We start from the raw sequence: 27,339 nt of genomic DNA, 5'->3' as shown, positions 1-27,339 counted from the left end.
AAGGTCATTCACAGTTAATGAAGTCAGATAGTGATTGCCCGCAAAAAGTGGCTGAAATGCATTCACTCTTTTTTCTTCAAAATCTGGCATTTTTAAACATATTTTTTGCTTATATTCTTCTTATCTACAGTTTAGCAACATCCGCAGCTCCAACAAGCCAGGGCGCAAGGATACTTCGGCGAAGCAACCTCGAAGTGCCCAACCAAAGCAATATGTGGCCGACGAGACAGATGCGCAGGAGGAGTATGAACGGTCACTTCAGGCCATGTTGACCGACCAGGAGGTCATTGCGGCCTTTGACCGCATGCTGGTGAGTACAAGCGCAAAACTTCTGATTTTCGTCAAATTTGGAAGATTACTCAAGAAACAGGCCTGCACTAACTCAGGCATGATATTTTTGTTCGTCTTATTTCTGCTGTTACTTGCCACTGCTAGAAGCTTTGGGGATCACGGGATGAAAGGCATCTTTGCTTGGCAGACATATTTCTCCCATGTTAGAAACTGATCCTTCCCCTATCACATTCCATATTCCGTATCAAGATCTCAGCTACTGCTGTCATCATTGACCCCACCCCATTGGGTGTGTGTGATGAATTCCAGACATTCAGGGCAGTTCAAGACCTCACAAAAGTAAATTTTATAGCTGTAAAATAAATATGAGAATACGTTCACAGCAGAAACCTAAATCTCGAGTATGCCTGTGTACAGGAAAGTTTTGCCAGTGTTTAAAACTGCACCAAGCTGTGATACATGAGCCACATGGCTTTTTGAGACACTGGAAGATGTTCCACGGCTGTAACATATGATTGTAAAGTCCATTGAGGTGCTAAAGGGTGATCTGGATGCTTTTCCAAATTTACCCTTTCTTCTTAATGTACTACAAGAATATTCCTGCCAGAATGGCGGTATTTGGCAGAATTTGGTGTACACAGTAAAATGGTATCTTCATTCCCTAATATGGAAAGAGGAAATATTGACAATGCCACAAAAAGTAAAATAAAACCACTTTTACATTGAATGTAAAGAGCTGGTTGCTAAGTGCACACTGAAAATATACACTGTGTATATGTAAGCAGTTAAGGTTGCAATGCACATTCAATTGTCTGCCTTCTTCTGTTTGGTTGTCATAGTAACCAAACATGTTGTGACTGGGGTACACCCAAAGGTTCACATAATGTCTGTGAGGTTAGAATTGAAAGTAGGCTGTTATAATCAGACCATGTTTCGGTCTCCAGCCAGAATGAACTCTCCGCTGGGTTTATGGGCACAGCAAGACAACATACAAAACATGTCACCCGATGTAATAGAAATAGACAAATATGCTAAAGTCATTCAGTGTGTACTGTATTGTTCTGTAGCCATATGTTAAAGATGATAAGTAGCGGATATAGAAATGTGATGGTTACTGAGACTTGTGGGGAAAGGAATAATCCTGCATAGCTGAAGATGAAAGCTCCCCTATCCCCAATCGCTGATGGTTTGTATTATGACCTTGTGATGCAGTCAGAGTAAGCACTGATTGTGAAAGGACTTATGACTCACTCTCATAGCACATTATCCATCCAAATAGTTGTAGAACCAACCCAATCCCCGCCACTGTGACTTGCGAAATACATTCCTTTTTTATTGCTAAGTCAATTCAATTTATTTATATATTCTTTTTACAAATAAAACACAACAAAAAACTTGAAGAGTTGTAGATATTGAAAGCGGGCACAAAATATCAAATACACTTGTATGTACATGAGGATAAGAACACATAAACATGATTAAAAGACTCAAGGGGACACAGCCGAAATGGATGAGAGACTATCCTTTCGTCTAGGCCGACCCATTCAAATGCATAATGTGGTGATTGTCTGTGTGGGTGTGGGTGTGGGTGTGTGTGTGTGTGTGTGTGTGTATGATGAGATAAACCCAGTGACATGGCAGCAGCTGCCTTGCCTTCAAAGAGCCTCACTACCTAAACCCCTTCATGCCTGGTGAAATCCAGACCCCACGGCAGTTTTTTATGCAATCATTAAATATGTCATGTTTTGTTATTTGACTGATAATCCCATTGTTTAGTAGAAATGGTTCTGTAAAATCTTCCTTGCCAGAGCACCTGGCCTTGAATTAGACTTGAGAATCCTCTGTCTGAGCATCACCATGTAGGCCTACATGTATGAAAGGCAGATGGGGTAAAAACAACAAATGTCAGGATGTAGCTCTCCATAAACATAGTACAATATTTTACAGTTTGCAGAGTAACTTGGACATTTTGTTTAAAGACATTTTTTAGTTGAAATCATGGAAACAAGATCATTTCGGGGCAAGTCTAATGTAGACTAAGGGGTTAGATTATACCGTACAAGATCTGTTGTTTTAAGTGTAGCCATCTACAGCTATATCATGCTATAAGGGATTAGGACTACATACCTGTATTTTGATATAATGTCATAATCCTTTGTAAATTAACGTTGTGCCACAGGGCATCATTCATATCATATTTCGTATTTCATGACGTCAGTGTAGAGTAGGTCAGTATACCTCAGCTATTAAAATAATTTGGTACAGAGGCATTCTTGTTGACATTTTTATGTCAAATGTGTCCTTGTACGTGATAAAATGCACCCATGTCAATATAATGAATATGGCCTTTCAGTCTGGCTCAGTGTCAAATTTAATTATTGTATGTAAGGTGTAGGCCCCATATTCAGTAAATTTCTAATATTTGTCGTCATCAGATCTAGCTTTATGATGTAGATGAGAGAAATCAGAAGTATTGATGATATGAAATGAGACTTGTCACGTAATTACAACCTGTGCGTAAGAAAATGAATCTTGAGGTGAGGTTGAGGTTCTGTTTGGTCTTAATCATCCACAGCTGTGGCACGCACAATAGCACGATCGGCAAACTGCTCGGCGTATAGGGGTTTCTACTTATTCAGACATAGTTTCGATTTGGACATTCCGGGAAGACTGGTGCGTGAGAGTGTTTATGGTGCAAACATGAGAGATTAATATTTGCGACACTGCTGGGCTTTGCTATTGCCACACGATCACCTTCTCTGGTGTTGAATGACTGCGAAGTCCTTCAGTTTGAAATGCTGGTTGCCTTTGAGCGTGCCTTGCGGGTTAAATGTATCCAAAGAATGGCTTCTACTAGCTGTGCAGGCTTTGTGTGCAGCAGATGACCTAGAGGGAAGGAAGTAGAAAATATGTGACCCGCTACAACAAAAGGATCCTAAAGTCGCTGAAGGGCGAGCCAATCATGGCCCAGAAAAATGCTATTTTCTGGCCTTTCCTTTGATCATTTAGCTTCGAAATTTCGACAGATGATAGAAGATACATTAGACTACAAAATTATGTTAAAAACAGAAATCCAAACGTTTTGACAGATTTTGGTGATCTGACTTCAGACTCGATTTTCTCGACTCACCCGTCAGCGACTTTCGGATCCTTTTGTTGTAGCGGGTCACATATGCCTTGGTATAAAGCTTGTGCGCACAAATTTGCTTTAATATAGAAAACATGGAAAGTGCAACCCGAGATGCATGGATTATACACAACAATGATCAAAAGTCAGTCATTCATCTCCACCAAAACACTGAAACGCATGACTAATTTCCTATGCAGCAAATGACGTCAGCAATTAATGATCTCAGCTCTGTGATAATAAGTGGAATGTGTAGATTTTAAGGGAATGGTATGTAAAATGCAAAGCAGTATAAAATTCTGTGCCCTTACATGCAATCTCAGTCAGTGTTGTTGTGTCAAATGTACAAATGTCAGGTGTATTTTAGCCATGGCAAAAATGATTGGGGTTAGTTTTTTACACTACTTTTATGATGCCTTTGATAGGATACACATCGATGTTGATTTTGTGTGTGTGTGTGTGTGTGTGTGTGTGTGTGTGTGTGGATGTGTGTCTATCATGTCTTTTGCTTGTGTAATGTGTATTTTTCCATGACAAAAACAAAATGATAGTGCAGTAAAATGTGTACAATGTTGTAAATGTTTGAACGAAATGACTGTAATTTTGTAATTTTATCTGGGTTGCCAGGCCTGTTATAGACAGAAAGATGAAGATGGGACTAACTTGTGTTCAATAAAGATATGATGCACAGACTGAGAATTTCCAAATTGATCAGGCAAGACCATGTTTACACAGTACACTGGCTAATACCACAAAGTGCCCTCTACTTCCTCTGTCCATACCATTTCCACCCAACGTCAAACTCACTGTCATCGAGTTTCAAATGCATGCACAAAGCCAAATCAACCAGTGTGTGACCAAACAAATTCCTTTGGACTGTAAAATTGTGAGTACAAAAGGTACTCCCTTCATTGAAGCCATAAAGTCAGCTGCCGCACCCTCCCACAACTTCACGTTTTTGTAGTTACAAGCATGGCATAACTACACCAGCACTGTATGCAGTCAGAAAAGATGCAGTACCATGAAAAGAAATGAGTGGTACACAGGATTTATTAGTGATTAAGAGGTCATGATGGTTAACACGTTGAGGACGGTTTGATTTTGCTACAACACGCATTTCCCATGGACACCTGCCCGATTATACTCGGGACTCATCCTAAACAGGTTGAGAATGGTAGAATAATTCCATATCCATTCCAAGAGGCGTACATGAAAATCATGGGTACTATTACTGATAATATACATGAAGTGAAAAACAGAGCCAGTTTGGACTCGGGTTGGGTAAGAAGCAATTAAGAGCAGTGTGTGACAATCAGTCCCTTATTGGCTTGGAGGGGAAATCAAATTTCTCTCAAGTAACCTTAATTTATTCCATAACCTTTACTACACAGTAAAATACATACTACAATTCTGGTCAATCAAGAGCAGGCACATTGACCAAGAATGATATCGTTTAGAAAAAACTTTGAGGACGTATTTATGTTCTTGAATTATAGCAATACCACACACCCTCATTTTAGCCCATGTAACCGTATTGAAAATTGCTTTTGTGGACAAAGTATATTGATACAGTATTTGGCTTTTCGGAAAAGTATGATAATCATACATATCGTATATAAATCTATAAAAGTTTTGATATAATTATGGTTATATCATCTGAAAGTAGACTACAGTTTGTGGTACAGTGTCAAATGAGTGGTACATTATAATGTCAGATTGTCTTCAGTTTGAGGTTTATGCTGCAGTAATGAACCTCAGGCATACTCCTCCACAGTCGTCAAAACATATCAGGTGTGGTTCTGTGAGTGGGTTGTAACCATAGCAACCAGGCTGTCTCAAGAGGCGCATAATGGCATCATGTATCATTGGGGTAAACAGGACCCAAAGTCAAACTGTCCGTACCGTTTCAACACCGTGTTCTTTCTTGCTGTCATCTTTCCTACAGTGTTTTTTATGGAGATTAAAAAAACATTGAAGGGCTGTGTGCTCTCATTTAACTTGTAGCCAAAGACAGTTTCAGTACCATTAGGCAGTAATCAAAACCTACTTATTCCCCAATTAAAGACTCATTGAAAGTGCTGTAATTTCTATGAGCCTAATTAGGCACAGTGTCATGGGAATTTATGCACAAATTTCTAGGTCACATCCGTCCGGGAGAGGGTCCAATTATCAACAGTAATGAAAAATTTGATGTGTTCAATCTAGAACTCTCAAAAAGAACCGGTCATCGTGCCAGATTGTAGAAGCCTGTTTATATACTTGGGCAATTTTATACGATATTGATGAACATTATCTCAATGAAGCAAAATTCCAGGTAGTGACATAAAATCTCCTGAAACTCTCTCTTCTTCTCTTTACATTGGCATTCTCAAGAAGTTGGCAATGCGTCTTGTTACAGTAAGTAGCCTCGAGTGCTGCAAAAGACTTGCGGAAATATTCATGTATTCTGAACCCACAGTGATGGCTGTAAGCCTCAATACACACTGGTTTATTCAGGCATGCCTCCAAGGGAAGTCATGGTTGTTATAATACATGTTTAAAGCATCAGCATGGTTGCGGTGATGATGCTGTTTGTTATCAGTAACTGGGTCAAAGTTGCTTTGAATATATAACTATGCAGTGCAGATAATCCGTCTTTACTTTTTTTTTTTGGTTCAGTTGTATTTATCTATTCATTTGTCATAACTTTATGCAAGAGTGAAAAAGAGTTGTTGAAGAACTTTAAATGTAAAAGCCAATACTACATGAATAATGGGACATGGGTGCAAAAATTTTCTGATATTTGTAATAGGTAGGTGTTTGCTGACACTTGCTCTTTTAGGAGCATTTGATAATAAATTCTCTGACAATTTATTGCCTTTGTCATCAAGGTGACTAAAATGACAGAGGGAACTTTGTGGTACTTTGAATGATTTCACTGAATTTGCGTGGGCTTTAAGATTTTACAGCCAGAGTGAAACAAAAGGGCTTTTTACACTTGTAAATTTTCGCTTAGTCCCGTACCAATGGTGGGGCTAGGGGGGGGGGGGGCCTTAGCCCCACCGTTGGTACGGGACTATCCTTAGCCCACTTTCTGTTTACACTCGTTTTTGCCAAAGTGGGCTAGCCCCACCGATAGTCCGGTACTATCTGGCCCTGCAAAATAGCAGGGTTAGCACCGCTATTGCGGTGCCAAGCAAGTGAGTGTAAACAGAACGAAAAAATAATCCTGGGCTAAGCGAAGGAGACGAAGTCCGACCCCCACTGAACAATCAGAAATGAGGTAATCAAGTGCTGCCGGTGCGTGTGTGTACGCGTACAGTGCACAGCGTAATCATGAATATTCATGTGGTTTGGAAAGTCCGGGGCTAAGAAATACGAGTGTAAAAAGGTCAATTTCTCCTTAGCCCCGGACAAGAGATAGTACGGGACTAATTGGCCAGTGTAAAAAGCTGAAAAAGTTGGTACGGGACTAACGATAGTCCTGGGTCAGAGAAAGTCCGGGGTTAAGAAACACAAGTGTAAAAAGGGCTAAAGTGTGCAAACCATGAGAAACTGTTGCCTAAGTGAAAAACTGACTTTGTGATTTGTGTAATGTGTGAAATGAGTGCTTAAAAAGAACAGGTAATAGTTTTGTGGATATTTGTGTGATTTCACTCAGTTGTCACAAATCTTTTGTTTTTGTTTCACTGCATCCCAAGGAATGTAAATGTTTGATATGAAGAGTACAGTCCCCTGTGATTCCAAACTGGAAAACTTGTACAAATGTCTCACATTACACTCAGAAAACACACTCTTGAATTCACCACATGAGATTGTAATGACAATAATGATAGCTGGTTTTTATGCATTTCACAAATTAGTAAGTATGTCAATGTATTCTTATTGTAATGTTCAAAGATTATGTGATATTGGAAACCAAATAGAATAATAGAATAAAAGATGAAGTGGATTTCTTGTTAATATCAGAACTCAAAGAATTTCTTTAAAAATGGCTTGTGTTTTAGGAGGATGTTCATGGTCTCTGTCACAAAGTAAGAGTTCCGGAATGCGGTGGTCTTTCGTTGGTTGTCACCACCCTTTTCTCTTTTGCAAGTTTTCAAGATGAATATCCAACATTTTTATTAATACAATCAGGTGCAAGAAAAGATTGGCAGTTCATGATGGAGTGTTCTTACGGAGGATTGAAAAGGATGGATTTGAGGTTGCCAGTGTCAGGAACTGGAGTAATGATTTAATCCATGCCGTTCTGCGTGGCTGGGGAAATGAGTGAGGTAGCCGTGCATAAATCAGTCATACTTTAGTGCTCTTCTCCCTAGATTATTTTGTCATTTTCCCTTCTGACACTTTAAGGGGCTTGATGTTAACATTGATACTCTGTAAGATTGAAAGATTGTCAAGATGCTGTAATCAATTTGTTAATCTACCAAATTATGATGAAAGTTAAAATGAGCTATCTATCGTAGCTTGTATTCCTAGATATCTTGAATGGCTACCGAATCATGCAATATGAAAGGATGTTTAAAGGAGAATCTGTAATTAATGGATTCTGAGCAAGCTTTGCCAAAAAAGTAGAAAGGTCCATCCCAACAGAGGTATTTTATATTGCAACTTAAAACAAAAACAGAACACTAACTCCCAAGGGATTGAGGCTCATTTTCTCTCATCAATTATTCAAGCTACTTAAGGATGCCCCACCATAGGAGGCGTGCACAATGACTGCGTAGTGCTCTAAATTATGTGTGGCTACTGCTAGAGCTGGGCTTAAATGTACACTCGTCACACCAAATGACGTCCAACCGTACTCTTACAAGTGTGAAACGAAGTATCTGTCGATAGGGCAGAAATTTACTGGCACTATGTCGTTTCATATGTCCTCTTGTTTTTTTCTTAAATTTCTCTTTCTTCCTGTTCCAAAGACAAGAGTCCACCATATAAGGAATTAACCTTATGGCAGGGGAAATCTGGCACATCATATATTTTACTTGGTCACATATATGCCATTGGTAAAAAAAGTATTTTACAAGTAGTGGGTAGACACTATATTGTTTTAGCACTTTGCAGTGGATGATATGTGTACAAGTCAGTTAGATTTGTATGATTCATACGATGAAGGCATCTACTGCCACTTTGTAGCCATAGAAATGATTTCCAAAGTTTATATGCAAGGTAATAGGCCTATGTAATGCTATTAGGTTATTATGTCAGTTGATTTGAAAATGTAGGCTAAATATTGTATTTTTCCTGAAATTCCACCAACTGATGTGTTTGTACAATACTGACTAAAGCTGTGACCATGTTCATTGTAGGTCATGCCATATTCTGATAAGATGTGGCAGATAACTGTGTCACCAACAGAGGAAGTGACGGACGATATGGCCTTGAAGCTATGTTGACCAGGACAAACCAATTGTGTGGATTGTTTTCTTTTGGGCTGATGGTTTTTGTGTTTTCAATCAAAGTCAAGGTGACATACTGTAAAAAAAAAAAGGGGGGGGGGGAGGGAGAGGGGAGGGAGAGGGGAAGGGGGAGGAGAATTGTGGAGAAAAATACAATGTCATGATATTAAAGGGACTGTACAGTACTGATTGAGTTGAGGATTCAGGTTTATAACTTTCCTCAGTGAGGTAGTGACAAACCTCTTATCTTATGGAATATGAAAGAGCATGTAATTTTAAGAAGGGTTCAACGTTTATTTGAGCGTGTTTCTACTGAGCGACGAAAATTCGAGGTGATGCCAGCCGATGTGTGGTGATACCGGCCGATGCCGGCCGATACCGGCCGATGCGTGGTGACACCTCGAATTTTTCCTCAGTAGAAACAGATCTGGAAGTGGCCGATGCCGGCTGATGCGAGGTGCTCCGTCGTCCATCTATTGAGGTGGTCGATGCGTGGTGACGCGAAGGACGATTCTCAGTAGAAACACACCGGGTAGCGAAATTCGTGGTGTATCGGACGTCTAGAATTTCTCCCCGCGCTTTTCAATCGGTTCATCGCACACATGTGTACACACAGCGACCAACAACTCGCTTGTGTATGTGTTATAGGCCCTACGTTACGTTACATGTGAATTGTGGCATTTATCGCCTATTGCTCGCGTGATTAACAACCTAACTTATTGCATTACTAAGTCCTCATCACTTACTTGATTTTACACCGCGTTATTTCATTTTATATTGTCTCGAATCGCGAGAGTACCACATTAGTATGTCGCAGCCTTGAGAAAATCTCAACTGGACCCTCGATCTCCAAAGATTTCTCATCAGTCAGGATACCAGTATGTTAGTTCGGGGTATATTGGATGGGAAGACGAAGAGAAATGGCTAATCAAAAAATAGCCGACGCAGTTGTAGCAAAGCAGGCAGGGTTCGGATCGTATTAACAGGCAGTGCGCGCGTGACCCAAATCTGTGACTTAAAAATACCTGACTTCCGGAATCGCCGCATTTGCACGTCACCTTTGCATCACCTCGTATTTTATTGCTCAGTAGAAACAGCTCTAGTGGTCATAAAATACGAGGTGCTGCGTTGGACAAAATTCGTGGCGATGCCAGGGATGCGAGGTGCTCTCAGTAGAAACACGCTCTTTGATGAAAATTGGTTTTCAAATGGCTGAGATATCCAAAAAAGTGATAATAATAAAAGGCGACAGGCCACAACTTTTATTAGGATCTCTTTGTTTCACCTTGTTTTTTGGATATCTCAGCCGTTTCAAGACCAATTTTCATCAAATAAACTTTTGATATCCCTTAGAATTGTATGCTCTTTGATATCTCATAGAGTGGTTTCTGAATATCTCGCAAAACGTTAAAAGCTAAATCTTCACCTCAACCAAAATTGTACAGTCCCTTTTAATAGCATTAGACAGGTTTGACAGTAAAGCAATTGATTTGCAATAGTATGTCAGTTTGCTGTTAATGTGTAGTCAAGATGATGTCTTTTTAGGCCTGTTACAAACAATTTATGAGTATCCTCTATAGCTGTGTAATATATTCTGTGTTTTAAAGTTGAAACACTCAACCCATCTTTTATGGCAAGTTATTTGGCTTTCCTTAATAGTGTGTCGTGTTGCCTTAAAAGTAACCCACTGTCTGTCTGTATATTCTCATTATATGTTCTGTCCTTAAAAGGGGTCAACTGCCAAGGACAGCTTTTTTTGAAAGAGTAGCTGAGGTAGTAAGATAACATTGAAACCATGACCTAAATAAGTAGGATCTATGTGACAGCTTTAACTACCAAAGGTACCAAGTGGGAAGTTTACCACAGATACGAGTGTCATGAGTGTGGTGGTGTACATTTTATATGTTGTTGAGCGTTAAGAATGCAGTTTCAACCATAATGCCCTAATAGTGGTATACTCATAAACTTAGAATATTTACATTAATGCATTGACTCATTTTTCCATAAGGAAATGGGGGAAAAGGAACAAACAAATGCCATTTTGATGTATACCTTCCAATATGTAGGTGTCAATTTTCATTGAAATTTGACCAACTTGGCCTTTTTGCCATTAGGAGGAAGGAAACCATTTTATTCATCTACGTATGTTGCGGGTTTGTTTTTATGCCTCTGCCAGGAAGTGGTGCCGGAGGCATACTGCATAGAGTTGTAATTGATTTCTGTCTTTTAATGCATATTTTTTTTTTGTGTATCACTAACTTTGTGCTTTTAACTGACAAGTGGAAGTATGGTAATAACTTTAGGAGAAGAAAGTCAAGTGTTCTATTTCCTTCCTCAAACTGTAGTTACCATCCACCTCTGACAAGTGCTCTGAAAGGTAACAAGGAAACTTTCTAGCATCAGGCATCTTTCAGACATCAATCAAACTTCCTGTGCATTTGTGCACCTTTGTCCATGTGCTTGTCCATGGTCTTTCATAAAACATTGCATATCAATATCACCAAGTAGTATGTACCATTGCATCTTATAATTGCATGAGTATGTGATAGGCCCCTTGTTATCTAGTGACTATTTGTGTAACCCTATGAGGTACAGGTACCTTCTCTCAGGGCAAGTGTCAGAGTGTGGTTAACTTATACTCCAATTCATACTGTGAGCAGTACGAAAAATGCAGATCTATTATGAATACACCTAGTGTTGAACAATCCTGTCTCTGGGATGAATGTCCACACTCCCTCACATCCACAGCTCACCCCTCTGTCCATTTGACCTCAACCTATCTTTCTTAGACCCTAATCCTGCTTGTATCATAAGTCCTTTAAGTAGGATTTGACCTCACATGGGGATAAAGTCCTTCTTGTCCTAATAATAAAGCCCATCTTTTAGCTTTACCACGACTTCCTTCACTTTGACCTTAAGTCCCCTTCTCCTTGTTTAATCTTCAGCTAATTCCACAGGATTCTATGTCCCTTATGGGGGACAAGGTTTGAATGCCTTTGAAGTTGAAATACCTGCTCCTTATGTAGTCTTTTTCGACAGACTTCTTATGCAATTTTTCTCATTTGTGCTTCGATGACAGCTGTCAGTAAGGACGGTGTACAGAGTACTAAGCAATAAATATACTGACCAAACTAAATTTCTTATCCTTGGTGTATGGTGATGAAATATTTACAGTTTTCATGAGATTGAAGCTTAGATTATATTACAGAACAAGTAAATAATGTTTTGTATGGTGACAGATTGCACAGAGAGTGATGAACCATCCCAAAATTTTCTTCACTATTGGGTAAAGTGAGCCAATTCTAATCAAGTCCTTCCCCCACCCCGTGCTAAGTATGTAATGTATAAAAGCTGTAAGATTAAGTTACTGCAGTTTTCTTTCTGCGTGATCTTGACCCTCTCCTTGAATTTTTCTGACTGGTACAGGAGGACATGGGCCTGACTGACCAGAAAGCCGCACCTCTGAGGTCCAGGGATATGAAGACCAAGAGGGACATGGTGGTCCAGTACATGAAGAGGACAGGGGCCTCCAGCACAGTAAGTGGTCCATTGGTGGTCCAGTAGAGAGGGGGTGAATCCAAGGGTGTGGTCATTGGTCCTCACCCTTGCTAGGGGTTCACTGACAAGTTGGCCGTGTCCCATTTCTGCTGTCATACATGCCATCTTCTGTATTTTGGAGAGTAGCAAGAAAAGATGGAGAGCTTTTACTTCTCAAGTTGTCACACACACACACACACACACACACACACACAAATGACTGAGGAAGGAGATCTTATGAAGATGAAGATTTGCTACTGTGTCGTAAATTGTAGCTGACACACAGTCCAAGGAATCGGTGCTGTAAAGTAACATTGACATGCTATAAAACCAGAAATGTTGATGTGCATGAAACTTTTGCCAGGAGCCAAGATTCGTAAAAGTAAAATGCTCGTGAAAGGTTTTGTCTACACAGTGCAATGAATGCCAGTGCCGATTTGCAAAAGTGTCATGCTGCAAAAAAAAAGGCAGTTGGCCCCAGTTTGAGAAAGATTCATGCCACAAATTTTTTTGGTTTTATAATGTAATGGGCCATATAGTGTACATCGTTTCACATATGGCACAAAATGTGTGAAGAGTCAAATAGGTACTATGCACAATATCTGAAATGTAATACGTTGTGTATGTTCCACTTGACACACATCGTCACAGGTTTGTGCATCCTGGTTTGAAACTTGAGCGTCTTAGGCTAATCGGCTGATAGGAACCCAGACATTTGTCAACAATTCATTTCCTGTACTTGTTGTGAAATAAATCATACTATCTCAAAAAACCAAAACTGTGCTTTAAAAAAAAATCATATCACATTTTTCCACTTTGACCAAATGAAATCTAAACATGCCTCTTTACAAGACTGCAATGTGACCCACGTATCAACACAGTTCACATGCATAATGAATATATGAAGCCTATATGTCTTAAGTAGCACCGATATCCAGTGTGAATCTTTGGAGCTTTTTTCATTTTGCGGCATTCTTCAAGCTTGAATAGATTTGCGATGAATTTACTTGTACTTTTCTGTTGGGTTTCTCCTTCGAAATGCATTAGCAGACAAAAGTTAGTATATTTGTTCTGATACCTCTGGAAAACACTCAGTAGTAAACCTCTTGCAAACCATTTTCCTTCAACCCCCCCCCCCCCCAAAAAAAAAAGCTTCTAAATTTATCGATCTTGTTGTATGAAGTGACAGTGCAGTGCAATGTATTTACTGTAATATTAAAGGTTGTGTACAGTTCTGGTCGAGGTGAAGATTTAGCTTTTAACGTTTTGCGAGATATTCAGACACCACTCTATGAGATGTCAAAGAGCATGCAGTCCTAAGGGGTATCAAAAGTTTATTCGATGAAAATCGGTTTTGAAATGGCTGAGATAACCAAAAACAAGGTGAAACAAAGAGATCCTAATAAAGTTGTGGCATGTTGCCTTTTATTGTTAGCACTTTTTGGGATATCTCAGCCATTTGAAAACCAATTTTCATCAAATAAACGTTGAATCCTTCTTAAAATTACATGCTCTTTCATATTTCATAAGAGGCTTTTCATTATCTCACTTTGGAATGTTCAAAACATGAATCCCTACCTCAACCAGTACTGTACAGCCACTTTAAGGGTTTTTTCCATAATGCAATATCAAATGAAAAAAAAAAATTGGGAAGACAGTTAACTTTTTGATCATCATCTCCAGCTTTTAAAGAATATACATCAAGATTCAGAAGGCTCTGAATTTGAGTAAAAAATATTTTGAGCTGAATTTGATACAAAGCTTTTAGACTCATTTAGACTAACCATTTTTGTGTTCTTATCAACTGTATGAACAGTGACGTAGCTTGTTGGAGAGAACTGCTGCCTTTCAATTAAAGCTTTCACTTTTAATCTTTACTTGAAACAAGGTGCAGGTCTTTGCCAGAGTGAGCAGAAGTAGTAGACTTGGTAATTAGGGAAAATAGCATGGCATCCGGTATTGTGTCTACGATGTATCAAGACGGAGTTTGTGCAAGCTTTACGTTTCACAGCTGGAGAGTCAGCTCCAGACACCCAACCAGACAATAAGATAGATATTGCCTCAATAATGAGACTCGCAAAACATCTTTCCCTGAATATTAGTCCCCTCCCCCCCCCCCCCACCTTGTTCCTCTAGGCAAAAACAAATTAAAACCTCACTAAGTAAGCATGGATGACAGTAGCTGGCTGTGAGCTAATTCCTTCGGTAGTCCTTTCCAGTATCGCATCAAAGTTTCATTAGATTGAAAAAAAAAAAGCTGTCTCCTTCTGATGATTAGGATATTTTGAGTGTTCGATGGATATGCTGATTGCATGACTAAAAGGCTCATCCATCAAACTTCATACACATGTACATATTTTTAATTAGTAATTCTATTAAAGATGGCATGCTAATATCAGTTTCAATAAAGATTATGAAAATTCTATAGATATCAGATATTATCAGCAGAATATCCCCTGGCTGTGAAAATAATCAAACTGTTATTAACGTTGCTTCAAAGTCGAAGCATGATATGGCAAAATGGTAAATAAATTTTAGTCCTTACTGGACAGATTCAAAAATAGTGAGATAAAGCAAACTTTTGATATTGTCATTGATGTGTTAGTAGAGAAACAAAGTGTTGTTTTATCAAAGGTTGTGCATGGATGTTGCATCATGGGTGCATGTCCAGTCATGTATTGGACAAGAGGTACCATAGTAAAGGAAGGATGTAGCACACCTGAAGTATTTTAGTGGAATTCATTGCGACATGCCTTGTGTCAAGTCTTTTCTGAGAGCACTGTGTGATGTCAAATGTAGTGTATAAGCTGTGATCCACTCCTTTACATCTCAGGATACAACAGGATTGCTCCCATGTATGTATTAGTAAGCATACTCTTGATCGAGATGAGTTTTCTTGGTGTGCAGGGTCGAAATGATGCCCAGATGAAGCCGGGGGACTACGTGCTGGAGCTGTATAACACCGGTCCCTCGGATATGGGTCGATTTCATGACATCCTCAGCTCCCTGCGTGTCTCACTGGCCAGTAACACCATCAGCTGGGTCCAGCAGTTTGGGGAGAAGGGGCTGGACGTCATCCTCAAGATCCTGGACGACTTCAACCAGAAGTGAGTTTCCTAATTGACCAGGCCTGGTGAGGCTAGGACCCCGTTTACAGTGCAAGGCTCGGCCGCGGCTCGGCCGCGGTAGTGCCCAGCCCCGCTTCAGTGTAAACGCGCAAAAGGCCAAATGCGAGGCCAAAATTGGCCTCGCATTTGGCCTTGCTCTGGAGGTGGTCTCGGCCGCGGCCAAGCCGCGGCCGAGCCCGGCCTTTTCTTGGTGTAAACGCAAACTGGGCCAAATGCGCGGCCAATTGCGCGGCCAATTTTAGTCTGGCTTCCAAACCCTCTGCCTGTATCTTTCGCTATTCAGGATATTAACCCCCTCAACGTCGAAAACTAGTATAGTTTGAGGTGGTTTTGTCCTGCAAAGGATTCTTTCCTTCGGCAAAGGCCTTTGCCCGAACGGTGACTTCGTCGCCACGGAATTCATTTGGCAAAGGGTCTGAAAACCAGACAATACCAAATTGCATTTGTTTACAAGCAGAGCGCCACTATGACAAAATATTGAAAGGTTTGAATCAAAAGCGCGGCCGAGCCCGGCAGTGTTGCGGGGCCCGACCTCGCAATTGAGGCTGGGCTCGGCCGCGGCTTGGCCCAGCCCCGCACTGTTAATGGGGTCTAGGACCACTTGCTCTCGGCCAATTGAGGGGTGTCCCTCTGCCCCACTGCCCTCCTGGGTCTTTCAGCCTCACAGGCGTAATACAGCGAGGAAATGTTCAACTTTGTAAAGACTGACCTAGTCAGAGCCAGGAGGTTTAAGAGCTGAAGTCCCAACTGGCTATGATAACTCATACAGCTCTCAGTTTTGTAAGGATGCACAAAAGAATTCCGCAGGTGCATTCATGCTTTGATGTTCGGTGTTTGAAGCAGCTGTCTTTCTGAGCAATCTGAAGATTCGTTTTGGACTCTAACATGATATCAGGTATATTTTGCTTGTTTATTCATGAAATGGATGCGCGAAAAGAAACTGGGCAAAAAATTATGAAATGAAATGAAAATTTTGTGACTGGGCATGCCCCGGCACTTATCTGATATATCAATTGATAAAGAATTATACTTGGAGATTATTCCATATGAGTTATATATGTCAGAGTTATGTGGAAAAGTGATGCAACCAGTTTTCCTGGAGGATACAGTTTGAAACACTTTCACATGATACAGCTCTGATTTACACTTTTCCATATATTTCTGGACAGGATTTGACCTTTGTTTTATATGCTTTATCATTAAGTTAGATTGTATATCATTTAACAAATAAACAAGCAAAATGAAGCCAAAATTATGTTAATGTTTAAAATGAATCCTCAGATTGCTCAGCAAGACAGCAGCAATGAACAATGATCATCAAAGGCACAAATGCACACTCTGTGGAATTCTTCTGTATATCGATAGAAAACTGACAACTGCTTCAATGATTGCAGCCAGTTGGAACTCCATCTCTTTAACCTCCTTGGAAGTACAAAATTCTTTCTCTTGCATGCCTAAGATAAATTTATCCTCTTATGCCAGCTAAGACAGGAAGTGAAGTCTTGACTAATGAGCAATTTAATTGGGTATCAATCAGAACTGTTAAGATAATTGGCAGAGCACATTCACTTTTATTGTATCTAATGGCATCTCAGCTTTCTCATTCTCGCAGCTGTAATATGACGCAGCCTTGGTTCCTGTGTGTGTGACATTTCTTTAGACGGAGATGGTTTGAAGGTTTCAAACAACAAACAGTACATGTCCTCTGGCACTTACATCCAAACCATAGCAAAGTCAGTCTAAGATATGCCAAGTCACAACCTCCTCTTGACTGTAACATTGTTATCACTCTTGCTGTTAAATTGCCTATGAAGGAACCGCGGTATGGACGAGTACCCCAACCCCCCCCCCCCCCCCCCAAAAAAAAAAAAAAAAAAAACGGAAGAAAATTTTGAGAGACAGAGAATAAGACTGCAATTCAATTAGCCCAGGGGAGGAAAACCGCAAGGTGTTTGGGAAATCAGCCCAGGGGTGAAACTCCTGGACTTACATAGTTTGGAACCAAATTGCCCGAAAATTTGTTTGGGTTGCAAGACAAACTGGGGATTTCCTGCAACAAACCTCGCGAGGGCGCTCCCTATAGGGGAAGTTAAGGCTACTTCCCCGTGATAGATTCTGGCACTGGGTTGGTCTTCCTGTTAAGGGTTTTCAGCTGAATATTAGATCAGACATCGGCGAAAAGACGTGCTCTGTCAGAAATCTGCTAAAACTTCTCACAAGTCTTGATCATATATATTTTTTTAACTTCTCAAAAGTTTTCTTATTATTTTTGTAAACTGATAGTTGCAAAAAATTACAGTTGTTGCTTGATGCATGAATGTTGGAATTCCAGTTCGTTCTCAATGAAAGTATTTTACAGTAAAAAGCTCATATTGATACATTGTTCAGTATCTGTAGATCCAAGGCATTTAAAACCTTTGAAAGTGCCTTGTGGTCCTTGAGAAATGAATAGAAAAAATAGAACATTCCAATATAACTCTCATTCTCACATAACATAGACATGTTGTAAAGTAATATTTAACAATTAAATTGCAAACCTTAAAACTATGATTGCGGTGTTATCTTCACTTATAATACAGTCTACACTCTCTTTACATGTTCCAATCAAATTAATATTCTCCTGGAAAATCAGAGACAACGAATAAGTATGGAACATTTCGTAGTACAAGATGACTTTCCATACTCATACAAAAGTTGAAAGATGTACCCAATGTTTGTTATTGTGGCTTTGTTTGCATAAAAGCAATTGCAGCAGTACAAACTACAAAATTGATTTGTTAGTTTATCCAAGTACCAATACCATGCTATGTTATGTGAGAGAACACTGATGCCAGTGATGGGAAAGGTAACAAATAAAAAAAGAATGTATTCATGAGCAAATATTGCTGTCAATTTTCCGGCAAGACACATGTCCTCTCAGTTCTCCCTTCCAGGTTACACATATATGTCAAAAATGGTTTTACTAGGGTACATGATTTATATAATCATTTTTTTCTGAACAATTTCTTCTTCTTCTTCTTCTTCTTCTTTTTCTTTGGATCTTAGAGAAGGGAAGAAGAGTGCAGACATCAGACATGAATGCATCAAGTGTATCAAGGCCTTCATGAACAACAAGTACGGAATCCAGACGGTCTTCTCCAAGAAGCGCGCCATCACCCAAATCGCCTCGGCCCTCGACGCCAATTACGAGAACATGATGATCGACACCACCAAGCTGCTGGCAGCTGTGTGCTTTGTGCCTCCGGACGGGTGAGTTAAAAACTCCTCCAGTTTACGGCCGGACCTTTCGGCCATTGTCCCTGGTATCGTGTGACCCACAGACAAGTGATGGTATTGATGTTTGTACCAAGATGATATCTGAAAGTGGAGCAGCACGACCAATCACCAATTTTCTTTGTCTTTATACATCATCCAGGGCTCAACATTAGAAGTGGCCCTGGGCCACTAGAAATTGATGTTGGGCCACTGAATTTCCATTAAGGCCATCTTTTGGTGGCCTGATCAGGTACTTAAAATTCAGAATGGATTGTTATTTTTCCATTTATTTTGGGCTACACTATGTCTGATTTGGGCCACCAAAATTTCATGTGTAAGGATTTTAGTTGCCCAATTGGGCCACCAGAGAAACAGGTTAGCGTCGAGCTCTCTCATCCATCCTTTGACAGCACAGCTCATCTATCTCAAGCCTGGAGATTAATGTGCACCAGCTCCTTTTCCTGGCCGTTCCCTGCCTATTTGTTTGTTTGTTTGTTGTGTTTGTTTGTTTGTTTCTTTCTTTCTTTGTTTCTTTCTTTTTTTCTCTTTTTTTCTCTTTTTTTTTTGTTATTTTTTTCTTATTGGCTTCTGAGCAAGTTCCAAGTATTTGCAGAAGATGTTGCAAGTGATGTTGCAGTGTTAGGATTGGTGCCAGGCCCGGAAGAAAACCTAAAAGCAAATTAGATTTGTGATCACTGCCACTACCAGAACAAATAAATGGATATGGTCAGAGCTAAGTTGTGGCTGAGTGGTCCTGTCTGTCTTTTGCTGTGGTTACTGAAATGAAGAATTTTGTTTTACAAGAAATGTTTCATTTGCAATTACTGCTGTGTGTATTTTCAATCTTTAGACACTGATCTTTGGGAGAACTCTCATTGTCTAAGAGTTCAGTTGAAATCCTTCATTTCATTTTGGAAAATACCCTTAAATATTCCTTGGTGAGGACTGCTGATTGCTACAGAAAACTGTTCTCTCAGCCATGCTTTCCCAGTGACTGATGCCCTCTAGGTTGTTGGATGCTAGAATATTCACACCGTCTCTGACCAGGTGCTCCCCGGGTTTTCACTCTAGGGAAGATGCATTCTCTGTTGTCATGGCGATTGAAACACTCGCATCATTCACAGTCACCGGCACTCTCCATGGCGCAGGCCACTCTCGATCAGGAGGAGGCTTAATCAATGTCAGTGTCTCAAAAGAGCATACGGGAAAGAGTGTGTGTAATGTCGGGTTGCAGCTGTTGTCGGCTTGTAACCTTTCATCTCAAGTTATGGGGAAGTGATTTCGTATCCATATTATGAATACTTAGCTTCCCACTCATAAGTTTAGTTCTGTGTGAAACGCACTGGATGTATACAGACAAAATTTCTTACAAGAGACTAGTGTAAGAAAATAAATATAGAAATTATTTAGTAATGGAGGTTATTTGTGTCATCATCATCTTTATGATTATACTAATGGAAATCAACATCAGACTGGCAAAATCTGGCATTAGTCTTTGGTAGATTTCTTTCATATTGAATACATCAGAATTTCTGCCAGAAAATGAAACTGTTATGTGATGTGAAACTTTCACCTTCATTTCTCTGAAGGCTATTTCAGGGATTGCTCTTGGATTCATTTGCCCCTTTGTATACTGTGACTGTTTTGTCACATGTAATGAAGACAGTTACACTAAAGAAGATGTACTATTACTATGAATATTTATGTTTGTAGTACAGTCATAGAAATCAAAACAAGGAGGGTTTGTACATTGACCTCAGTGTCCATGTTCAGCATTTACAGTAAATGAGTGGCTTGTAAACAAACTTTTATCCTGACTAAACAGAAACAAACACATCCTGTTTCTATCAGCCAGCTAATGTTGTAACAGCCAGTTGTTGTTTGTTTCACACAACAACGCAAGCAGCTTTCCTGTGTTCAAAATAGCGGGATAACTGTCACGAACAGATGAGCTCGTGAGGACATGCTCAAACAAACAAACACACACACACACACACACACACACACACACACACACACACACGCACACACACAAACGCACACAAGAAATTGAAAGCAGTTGAAATAGAGATATTTTCAGGACAGCAGGCATCAACCTATGAACACATCTCTCATCGTAGAGTGGATAGAGTTGTTAATAGGACTATTCCTGAACAGATAATGGGATTTCCTTCCCAGCGTCCACCTGTTAAGCCAGGTTCTAGGGGTGATACTCTTCTCTCTGTCTCTCTCTCCTTCTCTTTCCTGCTCTCTCCAGTCTCTTCTTTCTTTTCTCTTTCTCTTCTCTTGCCCCATCTTTTTTCCTTATGTCTTCTTTCTCTTTCTTTCTTCTCTCATCCCATCTCCCTCTCTCCTCTTCCCTATCCTTTCTCTTTATCTTTCCCTCTTGCCTTCCCTTCTCTCACTTCTTCATTTTCTTCTTATCCCTCTTTCCTCTTCTCTTCCTTCTATCCCTCCTTCCCTTTCTCCCTCTCTCTCTCTCTCTCTGTTTTCCTCTCTCTCCTCTCTTCCTCTCTCTCTCTATCTCTCTCATTCTCTGCCTTCCCTTCCCCTCAGAATAGAAAAGCCAAATGGCTAGGCAGCATGCCATATAGGGTTGAGGAGAAGTCATTCATTACAAGCTCAATCGATTCCCTTCCTGTGTTAGAGAAGGCTGATGGTAGACGTTGGACCGCCGAGTTCAAGTTCAAGATGTAGTGTGAATTGGGGGAGGCAGGAATGCTATTAAAAGCTAGCATTGGCTGAGTATCCAAAGTGAGCGTCACTAGAACTCAAGTTCTTTGTCTTTGGCTATTTGATTCTCTCGTGCCTTCAATTGATGTAATGCCTTTTCCTCCAGAATTGTAACAAGTTGAAAAAGGACTAATCAAGTTTATTCTGTGACAAGAAAAAAACAAAGCTGAAAAGTTTGCAAAGAAAAGTGTATCAAGATACTTATTCTGTAAAACATATTCTGTAAAACACTTCAAACTTACATGAACATTATAGTTGCTAAAAACACATTTGATGATTTCATGCATAGTTACTACATTTAAAGAACAGCATAAACAAATTATGTTGAGATCTTGGGCTGTGAAAAGAGAATTGTTTTTTCTTTGACAAAATGAAACAGAAAAGATCCATGTCCATCAGGTTGTATGTTTGCTCCAGGGAATAATAAAACAATGTCAAATGACTTATCAGCTCTTAAAAAGTAAACCAACCATCTGTAGAGTTGGAAAAAAAGTTTGACCCTTTTGTCAACCAACAGTAGTTCAATGCTCTCTACTGAAGATCACAGTTTTTTCCATTCAAACGCATTATAGAATTACTCATGACATGTGAAGTCAGTTATTCATGATAATATCTAATTTGCATTGATGAAATACAAGAGCCACCCCAGTCCATATTTATGATACTCTTTATTGAAGGAATATTTCAGTACCCATGCTATTCCTTGGCACCTTTTTAAAAGAAATATTCTTGCAACTTTCACCACCAATAGCATTGTGAATGTTATCTTGGATTTATTTGTTTGTTTTTGTTCATTTTTGATGAATTAATTAAATTATTAAATCATTCTTTTATTCATTCATTCAATTATTAATTTATTCATATACTCATTTAAGGGAACCTGTAAAGAATGTAGGCACCTACTCACAGACATGATGTCATATGACAGTGAACACTGAAGTGAGAGAGAATGAATGGTGATTTCAGTCTGTGTTGTATCACATTAATTGTCATGGCAATCTGATCACCACTGTCAAAAATTTTGAAGATTCTACAAGTATCTCCCCTCAGACCCACCCCCACCCCCTCCCCTTTTATTCTCTTCCCCCTCCCCCCTACTGGCACCTAGACTCTCTTGCTGTGACCCTAAGTGTTTGTTCCTCCCAATCAACTTGGACCTCATTATCACCCTTCTCTGGCTTCCTTGTTTGTTTCTTTCAAGTCCTGTCTAGCTCCAATGGACAGTGGTCTGGTATTTAATCGTAGATCCCCAGAGTCTATCTGGACATTCCTGGTATCAGAGTGGTTAGAGTGACATGTCAGATTATACAGTGTTGTTTGACATTCATTTCTGGCATACATTGTCTGTTGTGGAATAAATACAAAATGTGTGGACTCCTGTGTTATGAGAGAGACAACAGAAGGTGAGTTTGGAATTGAAGGGATGAATTTCATTAGGTTCTTTGACCATATCTGTCTCTTCTTTATAACAGGTTGTGGTAAATGTCTATTTGTCTATGTTTTCCAAGTGTGGAAAAGCTAATGAAATATGTGTGAAATGTATGCTTTTAAAGTCTCTCAATATGTTGTACTATGTTTGGTGCATGTCTGTTTTTCCATATCTTGTTGACACTCTCTGCCAAACACATAGCTTAAACTTTCTTCTGTGAGCTGCACAAATAAGTGTGCCGCACTGATGTTACATCAACCTTGAGCAGATGCAATACATTTTGGAATGTTTGACCCCATTCTCAAAACATAAATGTGAATGAATTGAGCTCCATTTTATTTCGTAATTCTCGCTTTGAGAATTCATGTGAGATCCTACTCACACGCATGCGCAGATGTCATTTCGTTCAGCGCATTGGAACTCGCGTGATACATGAGGAGTTTTTAGTGCAGAATAATTGTCTTTTCATCCTATATCAGGAATTTTTAGATCAGATTTTCACTTTCAGTCTTTGTGAAAGACCAGATTGAAAAGATATGTTTCCCCTGTTTCCTCAATGGAAGGGGCTTCACCTTAAAGCCCATTTAATATCTTTGCATAGAAATATTTCAGTGTTCTCTTGCTGCCTAGTGGTAGTCATGGTGTGATTGATTCTCTTCCTCCCCTCCCCCAGGCACGACAAGGTCCTTGAAGCTCTGACAGAGGTTGGAGAAGTCAGACGAACTCTGAGGTTCACGCCCATCATCGAGGCCCTGAAGCTCGAAAACAATCCTCAACTCATGGTAAGTTTTGATTGCTTGCAGAGGACGGCATGCTTGAAGTATGCTTACGGCTATGAAAGTGAAAACAGAAAGTAACATAGAGTGGGATTCTGTTGAAGTGAATATCATCTCAAGCCTTAATGTTGTCCCAAAAGATGTAACTGCAGTTGGTAATAAAGGCAATAGATCTAGAAACTCGGCTCTGATTTCTGACTAATTCATTCAGGACCTCAGTGAAGCGTCAGATGGGAAGATGCTCTGCTAGAATCTGAAGTTCAGTGTGCAAGCCATTTGAAATGGGTGGCATTTAGATAGCGAATATATGATACTTATCAGGAACTACCACATAAGATATTAAAGGGGAAATATATGCACATCTATACATGCAACGTGTTGTCAGTACCAACATCAAGTATCACTGTAAAGAAATAAAAAAATGGCAACACATGCAGGGTTTTTCAATGATCAGATATTGCAGTTTGTTCATTCTCCAAATCAAATGTGACTTTTATGATTCTGTTGTGACATTGCAGAAAATATGAAACATTCCTCACCTGTGACTTAATTAAGTACTTGAATTCTATCATCTATTACAATGATAAAGCAGTCCCTTCATTGTAGAATGTGAGAATCTAATGTTCACACTCATGAAACATTAGAATTTTATCTGCTTTTCAGAACTGATTTTATTAAAGAGATTCAAAAAAAAATACAATAGCAACTCTGTGCTCTTTTCAATGATCTGACTGTGACTAAAGATAGCCTCTATTTCTCTGCTCCACAGTGTGTGTGTATGCAACTTGTCAATGCCCTGACTACCACTCCAGATGACCTGGATTTCAGGTTACATCTCAGAAATGAGTTCCTCCGCACAGGGATGATCGACCAACTGCCGGTAAGTTGAGCCCATGCCCACCACGTTCAAATCTGATGCAGGGGGGATTCGAACAACTTTGTAAGACACTGTTAGACTAAGACTATCTGCACGTTTGTAGGCAGGAATAGTAATTTGATATACTCCCACACATACAGGGTAGGCGTTTGATATACTCTAGAACCCTTTGTAAGATTCACAAAGATGTAATAACATCAAAGTCTTAATGGTTACATGTTGATAACATACTTTTTATGTTTATTTTGCCATGTAAACAGAACTTCCTCAGCGTGATGAACTGGGATGGTGCATACATTGTTCTTACGTAAAGGGATCTGATATCAATTGTAATCCACTTCTCGGGTGGTATTCAAATTTCACTGTCAGCTTGGATTAGAGCCAAAGTGACAGATGCACAGTGCCCTTGTAGAATTAAGCTGTACTTCCTGTTTAAGGATTTCTCAGAAATGTGGTAGATGTTGCCTAACTCTTAACTTTATGTTAATGTAGTTCCAAGTCTGCACAGAGATGTAGTACTGGTTGGCTCAGGTTGTGCTAACCTGAAAAAATATGTGAAATTGAATCGATTAATTGATGCTTATCTACAAATCTTTATGACTCGTCACATGAAAATGAGCTCAGGTCAATTCATCAGCATTTACGGTATCTCAAAGGAAAAGAAATTCACTCATTTGAGACATTTTACCTCTCTGTTCAAAATTTTGTCAAGCATTAAAAAGTTTGCACCTTAAAAGTTAACTTTCAGAATTTTTAGCTCACCTGAGCCAAAGGCTCAAGTGAGCTATTGCGATCGCCCTTCGTCCGGCGTCCGTCGTCCGTCGTCCGTCGTCCGTCGTCCGTCGTCCGTCGTCCGTCGTCCGTCGTGCGTCGTGCGTCGTGCGTAAACTTTTTACATTTTCATCTTCTTCTTGAAAACCCCAAGACCGATTTTCATCAAACTTGGCAGGTAGCATCCCTAGGGGGTTAGGAACTCAATTTGTTAAAATGGGCACCATGACCCACCCAGGGGGCCCCCAGGGGGGCCCAAACCCCCCAAATTTAAGGAATCTTTAAAAATCTTCTTCTCTAGAACCAGAAGTGATAGAGCTAAGTTAATACTATGAGTTAGTTCATTGATGACTGTAGTTTCAAGTTTGTTCATGGCAGAATCAGGGATGCCCCCCTTGGGACCCAGGGGAGGGGGGTGGGGAGGGGTTCTAATAGGGCCTAAATTGTACATTTTCATCTTCTTCTTGAGAACCCCATGACCCATTTTCACCAAACTTGGCAGGTAGCATCCCTAGGGGGTTAGGAACTCAATTTGTTAAAATGGGCACCATGCCCCACCCAGGGGGCCCCCAGGGGACCCCCAGGGGGCCCAAATCCCCCCAAATTAAGGAATCTTTAAAAATCTTCTTTTCTAGAACCAGAAGTGATGGAGCTAAGTTAATACTATGAGTTAGTACATTGATGACTGCAGTTTCAAGTTTGTTCATGGCAGAATCAGGGGTGCCCCCCTTGGGACCCAGGGGAGGGAGGTGAGGAGGGGTCCTAATGGGGCCTAAATTGGACATTTTTATCTTCTTTTTTAGAACCCCATGACCCATTTTCACCAAACTTGGCAGGTAGCATCCCTAAGGGGTTAGGATCTCAATTTGTTAAAATGGGCACCATGTCCCACCCAGGGGGCCCCCAGGGGGGCCCAAACCCCCCAAATGAAGGAATCGTTAAAAGTTTTCTCTAGAATCAGAAGTTATACAGCTAAGATAATACTATGAGTGAGTACATTAATGACTGTAGTTTCGAGTTTGTTCATAGGAGATCCAGGGGTGCCCCTCTTGGGGGCAGGGGTGGGGGGGGGGTGGGGGTGGGGGGTTGGTTAGGAAGGTCCAAATGGGGGCCTGAATCGTACATTGTCATCTTCTTCCTGAAAACCTCATGATAGATTTTCGTCAAACTTGGCAGGTAGCATCCTTAGGGGGTCAGGATCTCAATTTATCAAAATGGGCACCATGCCCCACCCAGAGGGCCCCAGGGGGCCCCCAATCCCCCAAATTAAGGAATCTTTAAAAATTTGGGCCCTTATTGTACATTTTCATCTTCTACTTCAGAATGCCTGGTCAAATTTTGGTAGAGCTGTGAATAATTTAGATTAGTGACTGCGTGAAAGGTGAACTTGCGATACTCAGGTGAGCGCTAGACCCGCGGGTCTCTTGTTTTGCATGCAAACAGCTCTGCTTCACTTATAAGATGTTAACTAAATGGTAATGTACAACTATGTGAGGTAAAATGTGATGAAGGTTTGAAAAGACGCATTGACTCCAGTAGTGGGTACAGTTAAGGAGGAATGGCATAGGTGTCTGTGTAGTTGTAGACAATTAGATGACCTTCCGGCTTAATCACCAATAGGGGGTAATCACTAGGGAACATGTGAAAGAAAATAAGTACTTACTAGTAGTGGTATGTGAAGATTGGAGATTCATGTGAAAGACACGCCCACTCTACCAACACCCCACAGGAACTGAGAGACAACCCCAGCGAAGAGCTCTGCGTCCAGATGCGGGTGTTCGACGAGCACCGCGAAGATGACTTCGAAGAGTTCCAGCACCGCTTTGAGGGCCTACGGGTGGAGATGGACGACCTGGAGGGCTGCTTCCAGCTCCTCCAGCAGCTGGTTGCCGGGACGCCGAGCGAGAACTACTTCCTCTCCATCCTCCAACACATCATGCTCATCAGGGAGGACACCTATGTCAGGTGCGAACATTGTCTGAAACTCACCAATGTTAGAAGGATGGTACAGCTTTGGTTGAGATTGGGCGTCAGGTT

The 27,339-nt window shown here is 40.3% G+C and overlaps 1 protein-coding gene across 1 annotated transcript in view; it reads left to right on the top strand.

Moving 5' to 3' along the window:
* Window positions 1-27,339, top strand: part of LOC139743415 (protein diaphanous homolog 2-like) — a 46,518-nt gene that overhangs the window by 3,517 nt on the left and 15,662 nt on the right. The window contains exons 2-8 of the mRNA XM_071653900.1: window positions 131-310; window positions 12,223-12,333; window positions 15,241-15,440; window positions 18,507-18,710; window positions 23,552-23,660; window positions 24,424-24,534; window positions 27,032-27,267. Coding sequence (XP_071510001.1) covers window positions 131-310; window positions 12,223-12,333; window positions 15,241-15,440; window positions 18,507-18,710; window positions 23,552-23,660; window positions 24,424-24,534; window positions 27,032-27,267 — 1,151 coding nt within the window. The remainder of the gene's footprint in view (window positions 1-130; window positions 311-12,222; window positions 12,334-15,240; window positions 15,441-18,506; window positions 18,711-23,551; window positions 23,661-24,423; window positions 24,535-27,031; window positions 27,268-27,339) is intronic.

Source organism: Diadema antillarum, unplaced genomic scaffold (genome assembly GCF_040938485.1).
Source record: "Diadema antillarum isolate AM-2024a unplaced genomic scaffold, OU_Dant_1.0 seq00001076_RagTag, whole genome shotgun sequence".
Taxonomy (NCBI): domain Eukaryota; kingdom Metazoa; phylum Echinodermata; class Echinoidea; order Diadematoida; family Diadematidae; genus Diadema; species Diadema antillarum.
Note: the sequence above shows the minus strand (reverse complement) of the source record. Positions and strands in the feature narration are given on the sequence as shown.